At 37.3% G+C, this 23,516-nt stretch overlaps 1 protein-coding gene across 2 annotated transcripts in view; it reads right to left on the bottom strand.

Annotated features, from left to right (window-relative positions):
- MORN1 (MORN repeat containing 1) overlaps positions 1–23,516 on the bottom strand; it is a 116,314-nt gene that overhangs the window by 60,952 nt on the left and 31,846 nt on the right. For both annotated transcript variants that reach the window (XM_050931717.1, XM_050931718.1), the window contains exons 8-10: positions 22,871–22,981; positions 20,530–20,653; positions 18,076–18,266 (exon numbers count right to left, since the gene is read on the bottom strand). In XM_050931717.1, the coding sequence (XP_050787674.1) occupies positions 18,076–18,266; positions 20,530–20,653; positions 22,871–22,981 (426 nt within the window). The remainder of the gene's footprint in view (positions 1–18,075; positions 18,267–20,529; positions 20,654–22,870; positions 22,982–23,516) is intronic.

Raw genomic sequence — 23,516 nt, 5'->3', positions numbered from 1 at the left:
CGCTGCAAACTCAAATAAATCTGTAGAATTGCAAAAGACAAAATGCAATCTTGATCTCTTTTCCATTCTTTAACACAGAGAGTACACTGTTTCTAAAGAGATGCTTTTCATTGCACAGGGCTCTTAAAAGGTATTCTGAAAGGAAGAGCACTGTTTGTTCCACCTGCACTTTCAAGAGCACGCTGCTAAAGCTTGTATTGTATTTTATATAGATTCTTACACCACAATAATCACCATAGTACCTGAGTACCTTGCAGTAGTGCACTAAGCAACGTGACTAACATCTGTCACGGGTTTTTTTGAGTATTCTATTATTTTAGAGATATTGTGCTTTTAAAGAGCTGCTTTAAAAAAAAAAAGGCTGTACATTCTGTACTGCACCTAACCCAGAGTTACCAGCGCTCTCTCTTTCCAAGATTATTCTGCACTTATGTTTTTCTACTACCATAATAGAAAGCTGCTGGTTTGCGCTTGCCTTACAGCCAGAGTTCTGATATGGCAGAGATGTAAATGGAACATGCAACAAGAAAACGTTTCTGTTGGCAAACCTCTTAATTCAGGTACAGTCAGGATCAACTTCTGAATCACAGGTACTGCTTTGGGGCTCAATTCAGAAAGTACAATGCCATGAATAAATATAGGCATCAGTTTTCTGACACTCCCACACTGCTTCCAGAAACCCAGGCAAATTGGATTTAAAGGAGCTTAACAGTGCACAGCTTTTACTATGGCAAATGGAACAAACTGTTGCTATGAGATACAAAATTCAGAAATCATTTTAGATCACGTTCCAGATTACCAAAACCTAAAGGAAACAACTGATTAACATTGTCTTCTGCGTGGAGACCTGATCTGTAAAGTGGCTAAGTACCCTGAATATCCATTGCAGTGAAGGGGAGTTAAGGATGATCAGCACCTTGCAGGAATGGCTCAACACCTTTCACAGCAAGGTCAAGTAAGAAACAGACTGTCCAGATTGCTTGGGATAATACAAGCACTGAGGCAAAATATGTATATCCATATCACTCAACCATGGACAGCATATTCTCTAGGGTATGTTCACTGTCAGTCATGACAGGGGAAAAGATATTATGTTCTATTTAATTTCTTTCCCCCATACAATTCACCATCTTTGCCAATGAATTTCAACCCAGCAACTTAGATCTGATCTCAAACTCCACAATATAGCATGGTTAATGAATAAGCAGAGCACTAGAAAATTGTGGGACAATAAAACTGAACTTCTGCAGTGTTTAGTGTTAGGGAGGTTACTCCTTACCAATGTATGCTAAACATTTGGCACTAATCAATTTTTTAAACAAAAGTGAAAGATAAACAGTGACTATATTGGCTTTGGCCCTTATATCACAGTTTCAAACACTTCTCTATCCCTTGGGCCATATTTCAAAGGCCTTCTGCTAACAAATCAGTTGCTATGTATCCAATAGTATAATGGTGCCTGTAATGCCTACTGTATGCCTTTGGGTTTAAATTAAGTTGGTGTTTCCATTACACACCCCAATTTCAGGGTCAGATAATTTGATTATTCCAAATTACACTGAATGGAAAACATGCCAGTGGAAACCCAAGGAGGCAATACTGTAAGTGTTAAAAGACAATGGCAAAACTGTGCCAGCGGAAGCCTCTGGAGACCATATTAGAAACTGAAGGCAATGGCCAAGGAGTAATTTAGTATTTTGCACATTGATCTGTAATATATATTAAATACAAACATTCTGTTTAAGCCAATGTTAAAGAATGTCTGTAGCTATGCCTGGTTGCTAACATGTGGAATGCTAATGTCATTTGGGCCAAACAATGGAAAATACATGTACAGTACACACATTCAAATAAGTTTAAACTATTAATTTTTTAAAACTTACTGTATTTTGCCAATGTTCTGAAATGGCAAGATCCCAAATACAGTTCAGCTGTAGATTTCTTCTGGGACAGATAACTGTTTGATACCTAGTGACCAAGTTTGTTAGTGTAAGCTTTGAGAAATGACAAGTCTGTTTCTAATTTATTTTCCAGACAACAGTTTACATCAATCTAATATGATGCCACCAGAATAAAATTTGCACCTGGCACAAAAGATCCCTTAGTGGCTAATCACTGTCTGTTTTTTTTCATTTGAAATGGCTCCATCTGGTGTAAATTGCACAGGACTGGTATCGTTAGCTAGGACTCATGCCTAGTTTGCTGATACTGCTTAAACTGGTTTCATTTTGTTCATCATAAATCCTGTTTGAAAAGCTGTTGACATAGCCAAACTGGTATTCTATTAATTAAAGTATATATATATAAAAACTAAAACTATAATTAAGGTGAATTTATCTCTTGGTACCACTTAAAAATACAGCTGATGTTAGAAAGAAGTGTTCAAATTGCCTATAATAAAAATGAGCCACACAGAGCTAAACTGCCAGATTTTCCATAAGGAAAACACTGCACGTTTCCAACAGCAAAACCCAAACTTCTCTAATGTAAAACACAGGCAACAGATTTAACAAATAGTTTGCTTTCACTGCTGGCTCAAAAGCATGAAACAATGAAGACCAAGATTTCAATCAACCGTTAACTTACAAAATTATGTTCCATTTGAATCCTGCAAAACTAATATCAATTAACAAACAAAAAATCCTATGATATGTCAAAGCAAGGTTGTAAATTAATTTGACAAAAGCTATGAAATTAAGAGCTAAAGCTGCTACTCCATCCTTAATTCATGCCGTTGAATCCGAGTTGTCTTGCCACAGGGAAAGGAGCTTACTGAACATACTGTATGTGTTGTAATACCTATGAACAAAGGTTAGGGGGAAAAAAAACTACCAACTGATCAGGATGAGATTCAAAGACTGGATAGCTGTCATGACTGCATTGGCACTCTCTTAGCCAGAAGGATGTGCATCGAGAATGATTTAAAGTACTTTAAAGAATTGGAACTTGGTCTTACACATGAGAAAGTTGTACCAATTTATCTATATGGGTTTAAACCATTTAGTTAACTTAATGTAACCCCCATGTGTGGACAATTTTACTCTGATTTAAGAATGACTTGTATCAATTTAGCTTAACATGACAAGGAATCAACTTTAGTTAAATCAATATAAGGTACTGTTAAATAGAAATAAGCATCCACATATGGGAGTTGCAGTAATTTAATACAACTTTCTTGCAGGACAATGTGTTGGTGCACTGTGACAAATTTCTGAAGTGTCACAATAGGAATTGAAAAAGGTGAGTTAAATAAACAGTCTTCTTGTGACTGTAGTGACCACTGGCTAGATGGGGGCCATGCACCACTCAGCATAGGAGCTTGTATCCCATGGATCTGTGAACATTTACTTAGGGCTGAGAATGTTCTATTCCACTTCACTGCCACCAAATTTTGTTTTTCATAAAGTTCTTACTAAAATGACAGCTTTTGCATCCTAACACGAAATTAAAATTTTTAAAAACACAGGGCCACCAGCACCAACTATGCCAGAGGAAGAGTTAAAAAAACCCTTGGTCTTCCGAAATTTCCACAGCTGCCACCAGCAGAACAGTTACAGGTGGGCAGAGGTAAAGGCAGGCAGATTGCTTTCCTTTACCTCACCCCAAACCCACTGGAACCAGGCATTCTATCACCACTACCATGCATCCACTCCTCAGCATGCCCACCAGTACCAAGGCTTGCGATGGTGGAGCACAGAAACCCAGAGCTCCCTGAGGAAACCTCAATAGCCAGAGCTAAGGAGCAGCGAAGTAGCAACACCTTTTGAATACACTGAGTCCCCCAAGCTGGGTCTCACTGCCTATTCCCTCCTGGGACCTTTAACTCTTTCCCTTGCTCCCTAACACTCATTGTACCTCTACCTAGATTGTGAACTCTTCAGGGTAGAGACCAAGCCTTGTTTATTTTGTGTTGAGAGAATACAAAAAAATCACTGAACAGAAATTTTGGATTTCAAAAACATTTATGTTTTGCTAAAATTAAAAGAAAGAAGAAATCTTTTTTCAATAACAACAAGACACAAAAGATCCTATTTTTGATGAAAAAAAACAGAGCACTCGCTCCACAATGAGCTGCCATCTCCGCTGAACACTGAATCCACTGCATTGGAGATCTCTCTCACCTTTTTCACAGGTGAATTTCTCCCACAGCAAAGCACTTTGTGAAAACAAGTATTCCACTGAGAGAGGGGTCAACAATCCATTAAAAATTATTCTACAATATATATTTTCCCAGACTTAAACCTCAAAGCATTGTGATTTCAGGATAAGATGTTTATTAACCACTCAGAATACGGATTCTTAAAAGGCCACAGTCACATCTGAACTTGAGGTAGAGGATGCTGATACAATAAATAAAAAAATTAATACTTAGTTCTTATAGGGCCTGATCCACAGAAGTGGGTATTCACCCACGAAAGCTCATGCTCCAAAACGTCTGTTAGTCTATAAGGTGCCACAGGATTCTTTGCTGCTTTTACAGATCCAGACTAACACGGCTACCCCTCTGATGCTTGACAGTTCTCAAAGTATTTTAAAAAGGAGCGTAATTATCATTATTTCCATTTTATACCTGAGAAAATGGAGATACGGGGAAGTTAAGTGATTTGTCCCAGGTCACATAGCAGGTCAGCAGCAGATCTAAGACTAAAACCCAGATCTCCTGACTCACACTCCAGCACCTTATTCATTGGACTGTGCTGCCATACAAGACCTGATTTCATTTTCCAGAAACCATTAGCTACAAATTCCAGTACAGTTGTAATAGGAATGAACTAATACGGATTTTTTTTAAATTACATAATTGTTGTCAAGCCCCTAGAAACTGTCACACTGATGAATGCTTTAAAGCCAAAATACTTCAAACTGTCTTGCAGATGAGAAAGACAATTCCGCAATACAATTTCAGTTTGTTGGTTTTTGTTAGTTTTTTTTTTTTTTACTATAATGTAAGGTTATCTTTAACGATGTGATTTTTTTTTAACGTTCTCAAATCCAATTTGCAAGGAATTGTTTGAAATGTATATGCTGCAGCCAGTCAGACAATAACAGTTCTGCAATTATCAGCACCTGCATTACGATTCAATGGATTTAAATTACTAAGGGACCATGGCAGATACCCTACTGGCAACAATTAGCATAAAAAATGTTCTACAGTTTAAAGCTGTGGGTGGAAATTACAAAAGGTTAACATACTAAATATAAAAATCTTTTTGAATATAAAATCAATGTGCTTTGTTACTAAAATCTGGGTACTGTAATTTAACCAAAATAGGTTTTTGAGTATCTGGCAATCTTCCATATGAATGAGATAGATTTTTCTTCGAAGCAAAATGCAGAGCAGCCAATCTGAAAGTTTTTTTAAAAATGAAACAAAACGTAAACAACTAAAGTGTTTCATATCAATAAAATATTCCAACATGCTATTGTATAATGAATATGGAGACAGATACTGAATCTGATTAAAGGTATAAATCTTTTCACTAGACATTCAAAGACAGGTGTATTATAATGGTCACAGCATTAAAAGCTAGACATTTCTGGGTTCTGCTCAGTTCTAATATTAAACTAATTTCCTCTGGGACCTTCCATCAAGTCACAATAGGACAAATTCTCAAAAGTGGCCTCTAATTCTGCGGGCCTACATTTAGACATTCAAGGCCTTGTTTTTGCTGAACAACTAAAGCTCTCAATGACTTGAACAAGAATTATGTACAGAAGGATAGACGGTAATGGAGAAGTTAAATTCTGATTATTAAAATGACTGAAGCAGAAAGAAGTTTTAATTTCTGAAAACAGCCACAGTGGAACGGACATGCTAGATGCCCATTCTCAGGGACAGAGTATCTCACACAAGGCCCAGCCTCTTGGTCCAGTCCATAATTATGTCAATGTTATAATTTGGTTTAACAGGACACAGGGTGGTAGATGGTCCTGCAGGAACTTTGATCCTAGATTAGTGAGGACTTTGTCTTTCAAAATTGAGTCATTTCAACTGTCATTGACTAACATGCTCCTTCATGTGTCTCCCATGGTGTTTGTCAGATGCTGGTGTACATCATTCTTCATCTCACTCATATTATAAGATGAATTTCAAGATCTTGTGTTGTATTCACAATTCTTCTTGCTAAAGAAAACTGGATGGACTTCCATCAGAGATTCACTGTTCATTTACTGGTCTGAGGGATCACAGTTGGAGTAACCTGAAGAGCTTCATTCCTGACCCCGCATCTATAGTGCTAAGTGCCTGCTATCTCAGGGAACAAGAGACCAGAAAGAGAAGTGAGCACAAGTCCATCACTATAAGGCAGAATGTAAGGCATTATCTCTAAGCTAACTCAAACCTTTCCAAAGTATTTCACGAAAGTATGTATCATCATAAATTCTAATTCACCACACACATATTATATGTTGTTTTCAGGACAGAAATATTAGAAAAAGTATCTTATGTAGAAAAGTAGCAGTATAAGTGAAAGCGGAGAAGAAATTTGTATAGCAAGAGTCTAATTCCAAAGTGATGCCTCATTAAACTGAGTTAATGGGGATGTGCTTGAGAAACACCAAGACCCCTTTTATCACAATTAGTGCCACATCTCTGGCACTCCCTGTTAATCTAATAGAATCAGCATGTTCAGGACTAGCCCAGGGTTTTTAATTGCAAAATCGGCAAACACATTAATCATCACTTTATAGCCCTGTTGTTGTGGTGGAGAAATGAGATTACAGAAATGTATTAGAGGTCACAGACGGGAACTCTCACAAGCTTATTTATACTTTTAGTCAAACAGAGAAAAGAAATATAGACACATCACACGTTACTGTAAGATGCTGCTTCCTCTTCCTGTTCCACCTCCCCCCTTAATCCTTTTATACACATGTGGGCCCAGGTCACTAACTTCTATATGCTTTCCAGATATAAACCTGTACAAGCAGGATTTCCCTTCCCCTTTGGACAGATGGCTTGCCTGCCATAAAGATTTCCCAACATTACAGTGTACTTATTTTTAACAAATGTTAAGACTGAGCAAACCACAGATGGAGAGTGACCTCATAACCTCAGAAATCTTAAGGGGAGAGTGGACTCAAAAATGAATGCAAAAAAGTGTTAACCCTCTGAATTCAAGAACTGCCATTTACCATTTTTTCACTAGCAGTAATTTTTGGTTAGCAGGTCAAATCTTGGTTACATTTAAGTCAATGAACATTTTGTTAATGTCTTAACTGGAACCAGGGTTAGCCTGAAATCAGAATGACCCTTTGTGACCAGGGGTCAGGCTACCATCATGCATTGAACCTTGAGCTCTCATGGCTGTGCAGCATATTTCTATTCAATCACTGCATCTGCAGGCTGATCAGACATTTTTCATAGACTCAAAGGCTAAAGGCCAGTTATATTCTGCTTAGCACAGAGAGGTGTAAACCACACCTCCCTGCACTACAGAAGACCTTGGTCCTGGAAAGGAGATTAATCTTGAACAAGAGCAGGTAGTGCTTTTATTCTCTACTGGATACATTTTGTGCCTTAGCAGCTCTGTGAACACTGGAGGAAGTGGGGGGGGGGAAGAAGGGGAAGGGTCTGAATCAGACCACCTATGTAAGGTGAATGACTAATCCCTGAATTTAAATGTCACTCAATCCTTTCAGGAACAGAAACAGAGCAAGTAGTGCATATACTACAATAACATAATCCTTTTTGTGCTATGTTTTCTTGGCTGTGTGTCTAACAAAAGAATGGTGACATACTATCTATACTGGGACAGAACAAAATTATCTTGCTTGAAAAAATACAGTTGCATTTTATAATTGCCATTTAAATATTTTTTAAAATCACAACTCAGTCCACGAACACAACACACAAGGTGCCTTTGAAACACTTTGGAAGCTACAATTTTGGGCTCTGATTGTATAAAGTCCTTACTCAGCTGCTCCCTTGAAAAAATGCTACGCTGAAATCTCACTTGCTAAAGTAATGGTTTAGAGCATGTTGGCTCTGTTTTGTTGATCTTTCCCAGTCAGCAGACAGGATTTTGTCAATTGAGTTTCTCATCTTTGGAATGGATTCCCTTTGGCCATCTGCTACAGTATGAGTCTGGGGGGCATTAGATTGAGACTCATTTATTTCATTTAGTGCTTTGCTTCTGGGTCAGGTCTTTCTCTCCCCCAAGAGCTAAGATACCAATTCTCGATAAAGAATAGAGATGGTAGTTTCTATTTTATTTCTGCCTTCTATCATGAATAATACATGTAATTTATGTGTTTTAATTTTTGCAATGAAAACATCTAGCTGCTAGGATGATAGCTACTGTAGCAAATAATAACGTAAATAAAATCCAATATGAAAAGCATTCTGATGTGTACATAACACAGCAGTAACATTTTAAAAAGAGAAGCAATAAGGCCTAGTAGAAACAATACTGGTCTGAGACTCAGGCTACATAATTTATACTCCTGCCATTGGCCTTCTGGGTGACCACGGGCAAGAACTTTACCTCACAGTGCCTCAGTTTCCACATATGTATAATGGAGTCAATGATATTTACCTCACTTGTAAAGTACGTTATTATTATGAAACAATTTGTATTTACAATTCCTTTTATTCTTAACTTCCTTCAGACATGTAAATAAAAATAATCTGCAAGGGGAAAATAATCTGCAAACATAGTTTTACCTGTGCAGTAAATGGACACAAAGTTCATGGGATAATTTTTCTCTATGCATTCCTCCAACAAAGCTTCTAATGCAAATACTTCTTTATGTTCACATAAAACTGTGGAAATAAGAGCACTGGTCTGGGAACAGCATTTATAATATTTTGTTCCAGCTGCTGCAGAGGCAGTTGAGCGAGCATTCAACGTGTCCTTTGTGAGTCCCATAAAAATAAGCCTTTTATCGTTATTTCTGAGTGGCGGATTTTTTTAAAACTATAGAAATTTAGAATGCAGAAGATTTTCTCCACCTATTGTAATATTAAGATAGGTCAACTGCGGTGCTTATAAACCTTGACAGTGTCATTTTAAGCAATATTAAAAGAAATTACAGTGGGAAAGGCAAATGCTGTATTGCTATTACCAGTGTTACTGAAAAATCTCATGAGATTAACAATGAAATATTACAATAGCCACACTTTGCTCTAATGAGCATAACAGAGATATCTTGAGATATTACACAATATTGCATGAGGTTTACTGTACTGGCTGTGTCATTACATTCTATTCCTTGTTCCTACAATTCACTCAAGGGTGGTAAATGTATATCTCAATATTCCTAGAGCTCATTTACACCAGATCTGAATTTGGCTCCTAGGCCACCTGGTTTCAGGTGTAAGATAGTGAAAAACAAATGGGAAGATCAAAGATTCTTGGGAAGGTTCCACACACAAAAATAATATTCATAACTATGTGGATTTCAACAGTTCCCCATTGCCACAACACTAATAAAAGTTCTTTAAACAACTTTCAAGAAGGAATGTATAGAGAATAAGATTATTGTAGGCATTATGTATATTAGTTTCTCATCCTGTTGCTATAGGAAATCTTAGTTTTTGATACCTGCATCTTTTATTTACAAGAAAGAAGAGTCCAAAGCATAAAAGCTGCCAATTGACAGAGTGGAAAGAAAAATCTCTGGAGAAGACAGAGATAGTGACGATCTCTAAATCCAGTAAAGCTCAAAGAACTACTGAGCTTTCCTGGAGTACAGAATCCCAAAAGACGGAACCTTTAGGAAGCCTCAGTAACTATGGGAAAACTCTATATAGGGCTACATCTTGCTTGCTTTACACATGCAGAATGAAAGTCTGACCCTACTTAAGTCAATGGGAGTTTTACTATTGACTTTAATGGTTCCAAAATTTCACCCACACATTTTATTTCACTGGAAGTGTTGTGAAACAGATGGGATTTGGTCCACAGCATTCACAGAAGAAAGGATGATTAAGTGCTGATATAGAAAAAAACAGGATTTTTCACACAAAATGTATCAGATTCTACAGTGATGGAAGCATACAAGAACCTAGATAGACAGAAGTATGATCAAAATGGCAGTAGACACTGGTTGGCCAATATAGGTGGCAAATGCTGGTTGAACAATTTAGTTCAGGTAAAAGCAAAGCTATAAATAAAAGCAACAAATGGGAGAGAAGTTAAAAATATATCTGTAGGATGTAGAATTCGGAATTTCTTCAGAGGGAGAGACATGTAAGTACGAGATTTCAAATAATCTAACTTCTTAGGAATTCTTTATTCATCCTGGCCCAGGGGAAATAGAGGGTGGAGCTGAAAACCTTTGCAGCAGAACGTTTGTCTGTAGTGGAAATGAATATCATGTCTTCAAAGAAATGATGGTCCTGAGGCAACCTACATTGATGATGTCAAGAGTTTTAGCACTGAGGACTTCAATGGAGGAGCGGGAAGCATTGATGGGGAGAAGTGGGCTTTGATGTTAGCTCTGAGGATCTGGCAGCAGGCAGTAAAGAAAGCAGATTAAGAGCCTGATCATACTAATACAGAAGTCAAAGGTAAAACTCCTATTGACTTCAAATCTGAGCAGAATCAGACCCTCAATGGTAATTTTAAAGTAGCAGATTCAGATCAATCTATTTTAAAGTAAAAAAAATCTTCAAGGCAGAATGAGAAGGCTCCTGATTATTTTTTTTATACCAGTGTTTATACTAGTGTCTGTCTGGTCAGCTGTCTAGACAGATGACTCTCTACAGGTATTAGAGATGAGACACTCAAACAAGGTCTATTTAAAACAAAAGAAAACAACATTTCTCTGCTATTTTTTCTAATAATGTTCAAGGAATGAAAAAAGTATAGTCTCCTAATCTGGTTAGCAAAATTACAACTTGTTAAAAATCAACCTTAACATCAGTGAGAGAGAATGTGTTTATTTTGCTACATGTTTTTCAACAACACTACAGAATGCATGTGACCTCATGTATTTTCTTTTAAGATGTACTCTTTCTTGGATATACGAATGGTGATTCAATTGTTATAGTAACTACTTTTTTATTGAATATCATGCAGAAAGTATCTATGTGCCATCAGATGCTTGTGTTGCAGTAAATTATGCATCTTCTGTCAAAACATTCTCAGAACATATTTCTTTAGTAAATGTTCAGTCCACCTTTTTCTGGTTTACTTTATCAGTTTAGAAATTACTATACGGTAAAGGGAACTCCTTGGCCACATCCGCTCCCTTCACCCCTAACCCCAACACGTTGACATGTCAAAAACTTCTACAAGACAAACACAGTATTAACAATTAGAAAGTCAAGATGAAAGTATATTATGCTCCCCAATTACTTCCTTAGTAGACAAACATATTCTTTACTGAACTACCATTGGTGAAACTCTTTTGGTATAAAAACTGCTACAAACAATGTATTTTAAATATAGATATATAGAATATCATATTTTACAGATTTGATAGTGAGATCTACTCTTCTAAGACCCAATTCCTCAAAGTTTATGCACATGGTGAAGAATTTTGCTGGACCAGGGTCTTAGACACTGTGTAATGAAAAGAAATATAGCTTGTTGTATTTGGATTTTGTCAATCAAGATAACATGGATTGGCAAGAACTCCAATTGTTTGAATTCCTAGCTATATCGTTTATTGGTTTTATGGTTGGTTTCTGCCTATGAGGTAACTTATTTTAGCAGCATGTGGGCTCTCTTCTGTCTCCCTAATTAAAGAGATGGAGTAATAAGCGATGGCTCAGTAGTTGATTTCTATGGCTTTTTTTTTTTTCTTATTTAAGCTCAATATATCATCATTTGAAGTGACATTCTGGTGAACTGAGAAGAGAATCCAACAGTGTTATAAAACAATACAAACAAACAAAAATAACCAAAACAACACTCTCCTTGTTGTGACTCAGCAGACTGAGGGATAGGATTGCACATTTAATGGCGCTAGTATGGTAAAACTTTAACAGGCCTGAATTAGAGGATGGAATAATTAAAACTGAACACTAGTGGCACAAAAACAGTGAGAAAGAGAATCTGAACTTTTAAAAGCTCCAATCTTCTAAACAATCAATCAGTGATACGTCTAAATATGAATGCTCCATGCATTCCTAGTCCTGCTTTCAACTGAAAGCTTGTTGCTCTGTCTTATAAATTCCCCAAAATGTAAGACATATAACACAATAAATAGTTCTTCGCTCCACAAATATGAGAAATATTGTAGCTGATGTAGCAGAAACCGTGATGCTATAAACCAAATTTAAATCAGAGGGATTAAGAGAAGCTGGACAAAACCATGTTGCTATTATCAATGCTTAGAAATCTCTTTTATATTGCACTTTGAAGTCTTGTAAAAACATCAAGAACGTAAGAGGAATATTCTCCCTTAACACGCATGCATCACTTCCATTAGTGTTACATAAACTGAAATAAACAAACTAGTATTGCTGCTCTGATTCCATTTGGTAATTTGTCTAGTGCTATTTTAAACAGCCATTATTAACTTTTCAAAAAGAGCCTCGGAAAATTATTCATATTTCAACATAAAACTGTTGCTGCTATGACTGATGTTAGAAGAAGAAAACAAAACTAAAAACCAAAAAGACTCATTTTTACAGAACTAATTTACTTCTCTAACATCAGGAAACAGCTAGAAATGAATTGGTAAATTTGCAATATGTATAACTAAATAGTTACTAAGGAGACTCGCCAAAGGAATTACATCTAATCCATCTTTGCTAACTTTGGATCTCATTACCTTTTTGAAATATGGAAAACCATCCATATTTGAAATAAAAGGGTACATATGTGTTACTACTATACAACAGAACCTTTCCGAATTCTATTTTGCTGACAGTTCATCAATAGTGGATAGAACTGCATGAATTTTCATTATTGCATTATTACAACCATACTCCAGACTGTGCTGCATGAAAGCCTCAAGGACCTCATAATTTACTCATCAACAGAAGTTATTCTTGAGGCATTTTGAGAGCTAGACAGCATTTCTCTCAAAACCAGAGATGAAACCTGCTGAGAAGAATGAGAGTATAATCAATAAAACAATGGCCAGGAAAAAAATCTCCATGGCGGAAAGTCGCAAACCTAATAGTCAAATGAACCTTTCGGAAGCAATAATTCAAAATGTAAAAGATGTGCTTTGGCCCCACTTCTTACTACATTTTCAATACTTGTCCATACAACAATGTTGTACATTATGTCTTATTTATTTTGGCTGAAATTGACAGCACTAAGTTCTTTGCACTAGTTAAGCTCCACATAGGGCTGCACAGGGAAATGCAGGTGAAGCCCCCTACACACAAAGCAAAGGGTGTCCACATCATCATCATCCTCACAAAGACTATCACAAAAGCCATAATGACGCAGGATAAAGAAGAGGCCATTGGTTTGTGTTTTGATGGCTCCAGTGGCTCTCAATATCTATGCAACTAGCATGGCGGAGCTGCAGCTGCTGCTCCAATCCACAGCAGCTACGGGAAAGGTCAGGCTTTATGCTGGTGTAGTAAACCCCACTAAAAGGTGACATGATAAAAGGTGTACAAAATAATGAAAATAGAATGTGATCTTCTATTTATCTTCTTGTGTCATAAGACAAGTATAAAAAGACATTCAGTGAAAATGAAGGGGGGGCAAATTCAAAACCAACAAAAGGAAATACTTTTTCACAAAATGTGTAATTAGACTGTGGACCTGACTGCCACAATACATAATGGAGGCCAAGACTGTAGCAGGATTTAAGAAAAGGAATTAGACATTCAGGGTATGTCTGTACTGCAGTTAAACCCCTGCAGCTCGCCCATAGCAGCTGACTCAGGCTCATGGGGCTTAGGCTAAGGGGCTGTTCAATTCCAGTGTAGATGTTCAGGATTGGGCTGGAGCCCAAACATATACACCACATCTACACCACAATTAAAACAGTCCTTTAAGATCAAGCCCTGCGAGCCCAAGTCAGCTGACAAGAGCCAGCCTCGGGTGTTTAACTGCAGTGTAGGCATACCCTTATATGGCTAACAAGAGTAATCCTCTGCTCCCCTATTCAAACAAAAACAACAAACCCACCAAGACTTTTGGAAGGGATAAACTCCCTCATATTTAAGGGCATAAAGCACCCACTATAGGGAGGAGGAGGAACCGTCCTTGGAGTCAGGTCACCCCTAGAACAGCTGGTGCAGTCCACTTTTGGAGACAGGACTGGACACTGGTCTGATCCAGTCTGGCAGTTCCTATGTTCCACTGTAAGGAGTGGACCTCTATGCTAGCAGTGCTAATTAAAAATAGCTACCGTCAGGGCAGGCCCTGGGAATTTATTAACTATTATTAGTAATAATAATTATTATTACACACCTCTCTGCACTCATCTCTGCAGTATGTGGATCCTGCCTTGAGTGAATTCCACTATATGCTTCCCAGTCCACTGTTCTTTTCCCCACTTTTTTTAATAAACAAACAGTCTGTCATTGCAACATTTTTGCACTAAATTTATTATTAATTAACAAACAAATGCTGATCTGACTTATCTCTTTCATGCTTTTTCTTCCTTCTCTTTCTCCGATGTCTTCACTCCATTTTTTTATGTACCTTTTATACTATTTATCTTGGTGTCTCTTCTCTGGATCATTTCTCCCACACTTATTTTTCTATATTGTACAGTACTTGTTCCATGTCCTGCCATCACACTCTTCTTCTATTGTGTATACTGCCCCTCAATCTCACCCATTGTCCTGCCCTCCTTTCTTTTCTCTTCTTCCTCAATTTTCCTGATCACTGACTCTCTTCCCCTAGTACCTCTCTCTTCTTTCCTGTCGGTCAGATTCACAACCCACTCACAAGTTGGTGAAATTACACCAGGGCAGAATTGTCCCATTGTTTGTGTCTGCTTCTGCACACTCACGCAGATGTTGCTGCACAGGGTCACATCCAGTAGGTGTTCTTCTGAACCAGAAGAATTAAAAATTCATTTTCTTTTAAACAAAAGCCAAGATTCTGCAAATCCTGATGGGATCACCCAAAACATGCTGATACCCCTATTTATGCTCAATCCAGCTTCTGCCCAAATGTGATCCTCCAGTTACGGTTAAAGAAGAATAGAAAAGTGAATTGTTAATTATGGGTAGGCAGTAGGTAGAAGGATTATACCTTCATTAGACATAGTGAATGAAAAGGTTAGCTAAGGGAAAAGTCAAAAGTTCCCGGCCCATGTTAATGTCACCATAGCTCCAGATGGCATGTCTGCATAGCAGAATTCTGGGTAAAAGGGAGTGTGCCATGCTCTGGAGATCCTCGCTGGTGTAATGGCCATACAAAGGGATCATTACAAACAGGCACAGTTAAAGCAGCCCTCGGGCTGTTCCAATTTGAGCTGTGGCCCAAGAGCAGTCCCGCGATGAGGAGGTTAGGGTGGAAAGGTTGCTTAGAGTCACATTTGTCTCCCCCATGCCAGGCATGATAAGCTCTGCTTCAGTGAAGCTGAGCATTTAGCCCTCTCTCTAAAGAAACCGAAATCAGCTGAACTAGGTGCAAGACTTCCATCCATTCTGATGAAAAGAAAAGTGATGTGTGTTCTGTTGAGAGTGACTAAGGAGTTAAAAAAATACAATACTGTTACAATTCACACTTATAAGGATGACAGGAATCAGTCATCTACCTGACCCTCCCTCTGTGGTAGCCAACAGCCTGGATTATGCTTGTAGCAGGAAAGCTGTTAGTTACAAATATTGTAGTAGGGATTTCAACTCCAGACTCTCTCTGCTTCAATGTCCCATGAAAGGGAAAAAATATTTTTACCTATGACCTGAAAATTCACTAATCAAATGGCCCGGAATGAGCCAGCAAGAGTGAGACACATTTGTTTAATAACCCTAATCTTGTGGTGATAATTTAACATTAGTTCATGTGGTAAATAAGGATTCTTCTTCATTATCAATATTTACTTTGGTGAGTTAAAAAACAAATGACAAAAAAAATTGCACAAAGTAGTAATTTTTGAAAACCAGTGTCACACACAAGCTGGGGCTATCAAAATAAACTTCTAAGATAGATGGTGTTTATTTTGTTTTTTCAACTAACTCGTAACTACCACCAGCTTTGTTACTCCACTGACCATATTAAGATGCAAATCATGTATTTACAATGTATCAAGTTATATGGGAGGATTTAATATCACTGTTCACAATAAACTGCCGTGATTAAACTTTGATTCAACTCCCAAGTCTCAGCATTAGGCTCCCATGAATAATTCCAAGAATAATAGGGTGGTAAAGCAATACCAGCATGTTTATAAAGAAAGTGTTAGTTCAATCGTTACTCCCTGTCCTGTAGGAAAATGGAATAACAAGCTAAGTATTGAATATATATGTTATATAGGATGAACATGCAACTACAACTTACTGTGCTATAATTCCTTCAAGAGGTAATGAGGTGGACAAGAGGACGTTAGGGCATTAGCATAGGACTTAGGACTTCAAGTCCCTAATCCATCATAGACTTCCTGTGTGACCATGGGCAAGTCACGTAGCCTCTCTGGGCCTCAGTGCCCCAACCATACAATGGAGATAATAGCACTGCCTACCTCACAGGAGTATTGCGAGGATAAATACCGTAAAGACTGCGAAGCACTCAGACACTATGGTAATGGGTTCCACTTAAATACCTTAAATAGAAGTCTTACACCCCAAGAACCGTACATGATTTCACCAGTAGACTAATTCCAATTACTGTCATGTAACTCCACATTTTCCTATTTTAATTTTATTTATTTCATAGACCTAATATTTAAAAACAACAAGCAACTTTCCCTCTCTCTGTTCTGTGTACTCCCATCCCTCCTAAATTCTGATGAAATGGCTCCCCTTGAAATGCACCCCTTGTGGTGGTATGTGAAGTGCCATCCACAAGAAAGAGGGATTTTTCCAATTGAATGAACTGTATGAGATTCATACATGCATTCACAGATGGTAGGACACAGCAGTGAACTATTTGTGAAGCTTTTTACATTTGATAATTCATTTTATTAACACAAGAGTCTGATGTATGAAATGGTCAGGAAAGATTAAGGGAAATCTGACCAACAGAGTTGCCAACTCTGGTGATTTTATATGAGTCTTGAGCTATTCTATGTTTTTCTTAAAGCCCTGCCTCCTAAAACTGGGTGATTATGTGAAAATCTCAATTTTCACTTTCTAAAAAGGAGAACATTCTAGTCCTTATAATTACAAAGTAAAGCTTGAAGATATAGACCCTAATTTCTCAAACCCAGCAGGCAAATAAAAGGATCCCAAATTTACTATTTTTTAAATCTCATGACTTAAGACAACATGAGATTGAGAATACTGGACTGTGGTTCCATAGCCTCAAAATAAGCTCTCAGGTTAAAACCTGTTGGCCATTTCCCAAAAATCCATACACCACATATTGCAAGCAACAAGGACAAAACTGAGAGGGGAAAAAATGAAACATATATTTCTACTTAAAAGGTGTTTATCTTAAACTGTTTTCAATTAATTAAAAATATCTTAAAGGGGCTAGAAGCTTTAAGATCCAGCACATCCATTCTTGCTGAAATTGGCACTTTCACTTTACTCAAGACACTGCATCTGCTGCATTTGAAGTCACAGAATGAAAGTTGTTACTGGAGATGGGCTGAACCAACACCAACGCCTCTGAATGCTGGCGGTGGGAGAGAGGGTCAAAATTCTGGATTCACATTTACATTTCATGGTTTAGGCCCATCTTTCATTCTACCACAGTGAGTGAACTTAGATTGTCTAAGTGATTGTTGCAGCTCCTTTATCTAATTCATTGTGAACCAGTGTGTTTTGACTGAACAAAATAACTGAAGTAGAAGCTTCGGAGAAGAGGTTGTTTTTTATAAAACAGAAATTAAATATTTCTATGAAATTTATTCCATTTATTATAAGAAAGTCAGTGGAAATCACTTCTGCTGTTAAAATGCTTTGAGAGCCACCTATTTGCATTACAAAAGCTGTCTCCTATTTTTTTGAGTTGTTTTACTCCTGTGTAAAGATACTTTTTGTTTCTCAGTTAACTAAAAAGCTGAGCAGTTGACTAATCCATTATCTCTACTCACCATCCTCGGTGCTAGGGGCATCTCTCATTCCAAGCAGGGTGTCTGATTTGGATTCTAGCTCTATATCTCCCTTAGGGATTGGTAAATCAGCCAGTGCAAATCCAGATTTGCCAGATATAGGGACAGCAGCTTTCACTTCCCAGCTTCCAGACACAGCCTCCATCAAAGGATAGCTAATACACTCAAATCCACTGTGAAAGAAAATAGGGTTGACATTTTATTTTGTTTGTGCTGATAGGTTTTAAGATTTTAATAAAATAATCCAGATATAATATGGAATTTACCATCAGGGCCATAAAATATCCAGTGAATGAAAGTTACAGCTGTGTATGTATATTGTGATATATACAACATAACATACAGTACTGAGAAACTAGCTGATGTCCCATAACTTTAGTCTATCTCATTTTGTCAGCAAACAGTGTAGCCCTAAACCTTTGTACACCAAGTTTATTTGGGTTACTTATCTCATGTCTGTCAGGTCTTGGTGAACTGGTACACAAAATCACAATGATGACCTGTCCTGATAATCATCATAAAATGATTAAAACTGAGCAACTTGAAAGAGAATGTTTACTGTGGATTACATTTCATGTCGTAGAGTGCTGCTGAGAGTAAGGATTTTAAGTGTTTAGTTAGATAAAAGATATTGAGTAATATTTTCACCTATGGTCACCCATTACCCATGAGGGAGAAAAGAGAAATATGTTACTCTACAAAATATGTTGAGCAATATGTTGGCTGGGATTTTCAAGGGAGTTAAGGGTTCAAACCACTTCAAATTTCAATGGGAACTGGGTGCCAAACTCACATAGGCTCTGAAAATCTCAGTCATGAATCCTGATTTAGGATCCTAAATATGCAGGCTGATTTTCAAAAGTGCCGAACACTTAGTAGCTCCCATTAACTGCAATGGGAGGTGCTGGTTGATCTGCACTTAGAAAAATCATATCACTTATTTAGGATCCTAAATTGGGATTTAGAAGCTTAACTTTAAGGCTCCTGTTTTTGAAAATCGTGGCTGTTATATTTTCATAGTTAAGGAATCCCTTGATTGAGCAGCTATAATTTACTATTAAAAAAAAAAATCCTCTCAGACAAAGGACTCCATGTCATGTTTTGACGGAAACATACTTAAACAACCATGGGCAATATTTTCAAAAACATAGCAATGTTAGGGGACTTACTTTTTTAAAGACAGTACAGCACATGCACATGTTTATTGTAAAAACAATGAACTTTCAGTGGCAGCCATGATTTACCAATCTTTGACAGAGCCAGCTGTTAAAGACCATTTTAAAGACCATAGTCAGTGAAGTATCAGAGGGGTAGTCGTGTTAGTCTGGATCTGTAAAAGCAGCAAAGAGTCCTGTGGCACCTTATAGACTAACAGACGTACTGGAGCATGAGCTTTCGTGGGTGAATACCCACTTCGTCGGATACATAGTCAGTGACTATGGAGAAACAAACTATCCAGTGATCAGAACACATGGTTTAAAACAAAACTGTCACAAAGGGTAAAATTTTCACAGTTGTCTAAGTGATTTAGGAGGAGTCACTTACAATGGAATTAAGGGTTTGTCTACATAGGAAAGTTTTACCAGTTATATCAGTAGAACTTTGCCTATTTAAATTCGCACCTTAGTTTAAACGGGCATAACTTTCCCATGCAGACAACATTTTAGGCGCCTAAGTGCCTAATTTATTTCTGAAAATGGGGCTTAGGCTTGACACTTACTCAATATCTTTTTTCTACCTCACCAGTAATATTTGTAGAATTTAATGTCTGAAGAACAAAATGGCTTCTTTCAAAATACTGTATCAAGAAATACTGGCAAAGTAATTCAGATATACAAGGGAAAAAAGACTAAAGAAGATCTACCCCAGGATTCTCACACTCAATGTCAATAAAGATTGCAGTAATGTACAGGGCTGCCCAGAGGATTCAGGGGGCCTGGGGCAAAGCAATTTCAGGGGCCCGTTCCATAAAAAAAATGTGCAATACTATAGAATACTATATTCTCATGGGGAAACCTGTGGGGCCCGGGGAAAATTGCCCCACTTGCCCTCCCATCTGGGCAGACCTGGTAATGTAAGAGGGAATATAGTCAGAGTTTATGAAAGGAATTAGCCTTATCACCCAGGGTCATGAGCCAAAGGCCACTGAAGGCAATAGGATTCTTTCTACTGATTTCAATGAGGTTCCCAGTGCCTTGTGGAAGTCACAGGCTTGGGAGGAAGAGGAGAAATTCATAGAAAGTAAGTGGTGATGGCACAAGAAAATTCCAAGAATCTGGCTTGAACTAGATGATAGGTCAAGTACTGCAAGGAAAAGTCTGCACCGATACACAGGAAAAACACCAATGAGTGACTGCAAGACATTTAGTCACTGCACCTTGTATATTATTCGTGAGAAAAAACTTCATGAAATAGATTTTTCCACACACTACATACAAAGGGGTTTTCACTGGCTTCCTTTCAACTTCTTCAATTAACTTGAATAAGCTGGTAGAAGAACTTGGTGGAATTTGATGGTTTTTGACTCCAGCCCAGATCTCCAAAAGTCGACCATTCTCATCTTCCCATCAAAAGAGAAACAGGAAAAATAAACAATTAAAATTTAATAACTGTGCAGTAAAAAATTGAAATATTTGTTGCAATTGCACAATATCATCTTACAAGTTTATGCAAAATTTCAGAATCAACCACTGAGTAAAAACACTCTCATCATACTTGTTAGCAAGGATGGTAATAAAACCTAGTGTTTTGTCAAACAGACTAGTGGTCAGTGGTGTTCAAAAAGAAAAATATATGATGAAGGAAGAAGAAAATATTTTAAAAAATTAAGATTTAAGTGTAAGAAAATCTCTAGGAAATCAGAATCTACATGAGAGAATAATCCAGTGTTATGTTCTTGCTTCTCTTTCTTTGTAGCTATTTCAGTCATGATCTAATAATATCTTTGATTAATACTCCATTAATATTTCTTGCTCATTCATTTCAATTGTTAATCCTTAGCCTTATACTGTTTATTTGGAAAATCAAAATGGTGTGTCTTTCCATCTTTCAGATGCTGAGTCTGTTCCTTCAATATTGTGGTTTCCTTTTGTGATGTGTTGATATTAATTGTAATACAGTTTTCTTCTGACAGAAAAAAATAGATAGTCTGGTAAAAACTAGGGCCAAATTCTGTGTGGGCTTAATTTCACAGAAGTTGAAGCCAAATACTAGTCCAGTGGCAAGGTGGGAAAAATTATACTTTCTGTAGTTCAGCATCCAAAGAAAGCAGATTGAGAAAAGTAATGATCAGAGGAACCCCAGCAGTCGCTGAATCCCTTGCAAAATTTCAAAGAAACATGCATAATTCTGCAGAGGCTTTAGGTACTCAAAGTTTCCAACCCTCATGTAGATGAAACTTGCCAAGAGTCTTCTTTTACTACGCCACGCAAACAACAGAGCTAAAACTGTCATTTGTACTTTCAGTTGAGAGATCACAACTTGAAAGCCAGCTTCTCTTCTCAGCAGGCTGGAACTGAGTTTGTGCTCATCATTTCCAGTAAAGGCAAATATGGTGAATAAATATTTCAGTTTCCTTGAACATTTTCTGTTCAAATTGTGAGAAAAAGAACAAAGACATAGTTTAACCTTTCCAGAGGATTCATTTTAAATAACCTCCTCTGATTTGTATTTTTGAAAAGCTATAACAAAGCTGTCACATTTTCTGAAATACTTATCTAGGTACATTCATTTAACTCCACAATGCTGTGGATAGCCTTGACTTCCACAGAAATGATTTTAAATAGAAGGTTACAAAGACCAAGTGAGTTTTAACTGTCAACAGGAAGGTTTTCTTTTCTGAATACAGAATTTAAATGAATGCATTGATTGTGAGAGGGCATAGATTGACAGCACTGGAAAATGACGTCTTCCCCCTCTGCAAATAAAAGTACAGTACAAACTTTATCCCTTCTAATTTATCCTAACACTGACCTGGAGAGAACCCTTCTAGGATTGAGAAGAGAGTTTTGTCTCTATTCAATCCCTCACCTTTCTGCTAAGACTGCCAACAAAGAGACCAGTTAAATGTTCTCTAAATATGGGACTGAGACCATCAACTCATGTACACAGGCCACAAACAAGCTGTCAGATGCTTATAAATTTTGGTCATTAATGACCTGGATTTAACTGTGAAAAATTGTATCCCTTTATTAAACTCCTTAACACAACAGTCCCACATTGTGCATGATTCTAACTATAATGACATTCCGCTTTGAGATTTTGAAATAAGTCTACAGAATTATGTGCATATATAATATTAAGTATGGAATTCAGAAATGAAGTAAAATTCATAAATTTTTAAGGACATTGACAGATTTTTTTGATCAATATATCAAACATTTCATTTCTTGAGATGCTACCAGTATGATAACATAGCCTATTGCATAGATTACTTACATATAATTGTTTTCTGAAAGTAGGATGTGTATAGATTCTGTGTGCAGATGTGTGTACATTTGTACCTTTGGGTCATGTGCAATGACTTCTGTGGCAAGATATCAGAAGTACAGCACACCCCAAATTTAAAAGGTTCCACAAACTATTTCCTTTTAGGCGGCAGCCACATACCTGAGTGGTACAAGGCAAAATTATAGGCCTCATAAAAGACCTTGAACAAAAATTATCATAACTGTCAAAGGAAAATTTAATTTAATGCCATGTTTTGGTATTTTCATTCTCTATTTATAATTGTGAAACATTTTTATATGGCAGAAAATATCTGTAAACATGTTCTTACATTCACAAACCTCTCCTTCTTCATTCTGTAGCTGGACATGAAGAGTGATAGCAGACCCTTGGATTACATCAATAACTTCTGGGCCCAAAATTACTATCTTCTTTGCTTGAGCTGCAACATTACATATATTTGAGTTCTTCTCTTATTAATAGACTTAAAGTGCTCTCCCTCCTTCAAAGAACCATTGCTCTGGAGCATCTTTTATGATTTTCTCTCCTAAACAGATTGATGAATTGCTGGTAGTAGACCTTAGGCATCAATAGCCTTACAAACTGCTTATACTTTCATTCTAGATCTTCTTCTCATTGGTGGTGTTAAAGATGAGCCCCTATTTAAGCAATCCCTTTAGTGGATATAGGCCAAACAAAATGTGCAGAAACCGGGTGTGCGCGCCTTGGATCCTAATCTAACTCCTATTGAAGTCAATGGGAGACTCCATTTGTTTCCACAGGATGTGGATCAGCTAGTATTGCTCCAGAGATGGTTACCTTGATTCCCAGGAGCCACAACTTCAGATCCCAGGGAGGATAATTTAGCACTTCATGCGTCAGAAATAGATGCACTGAGTTCCATTAAATTTTCTGCGTGTGATAGTTTCAGATGAGAACTTTCAGATTAAATAGTTTTATCTTTGTGTCCTAAGTCA

This window comes from Gopherus flavomarginatus, chromosome 21 (genome assembly GCF_025201925.1).
Source record: "Gopherus flavomarginatus isolate rGopFla2 chromosome 21, rGopFla2.mat.asm, whole genome shotgun sequence".
NCBI lineage: Eukaryota > Metazoa > Chordata > Testudines > Testudinidae > Gopherus > Gopherus flavomarginatus.
Note: the sequence above shows the minus strand (reverse complement) of the source record. Positions and strands in the feature narration are given on the sequence as shown.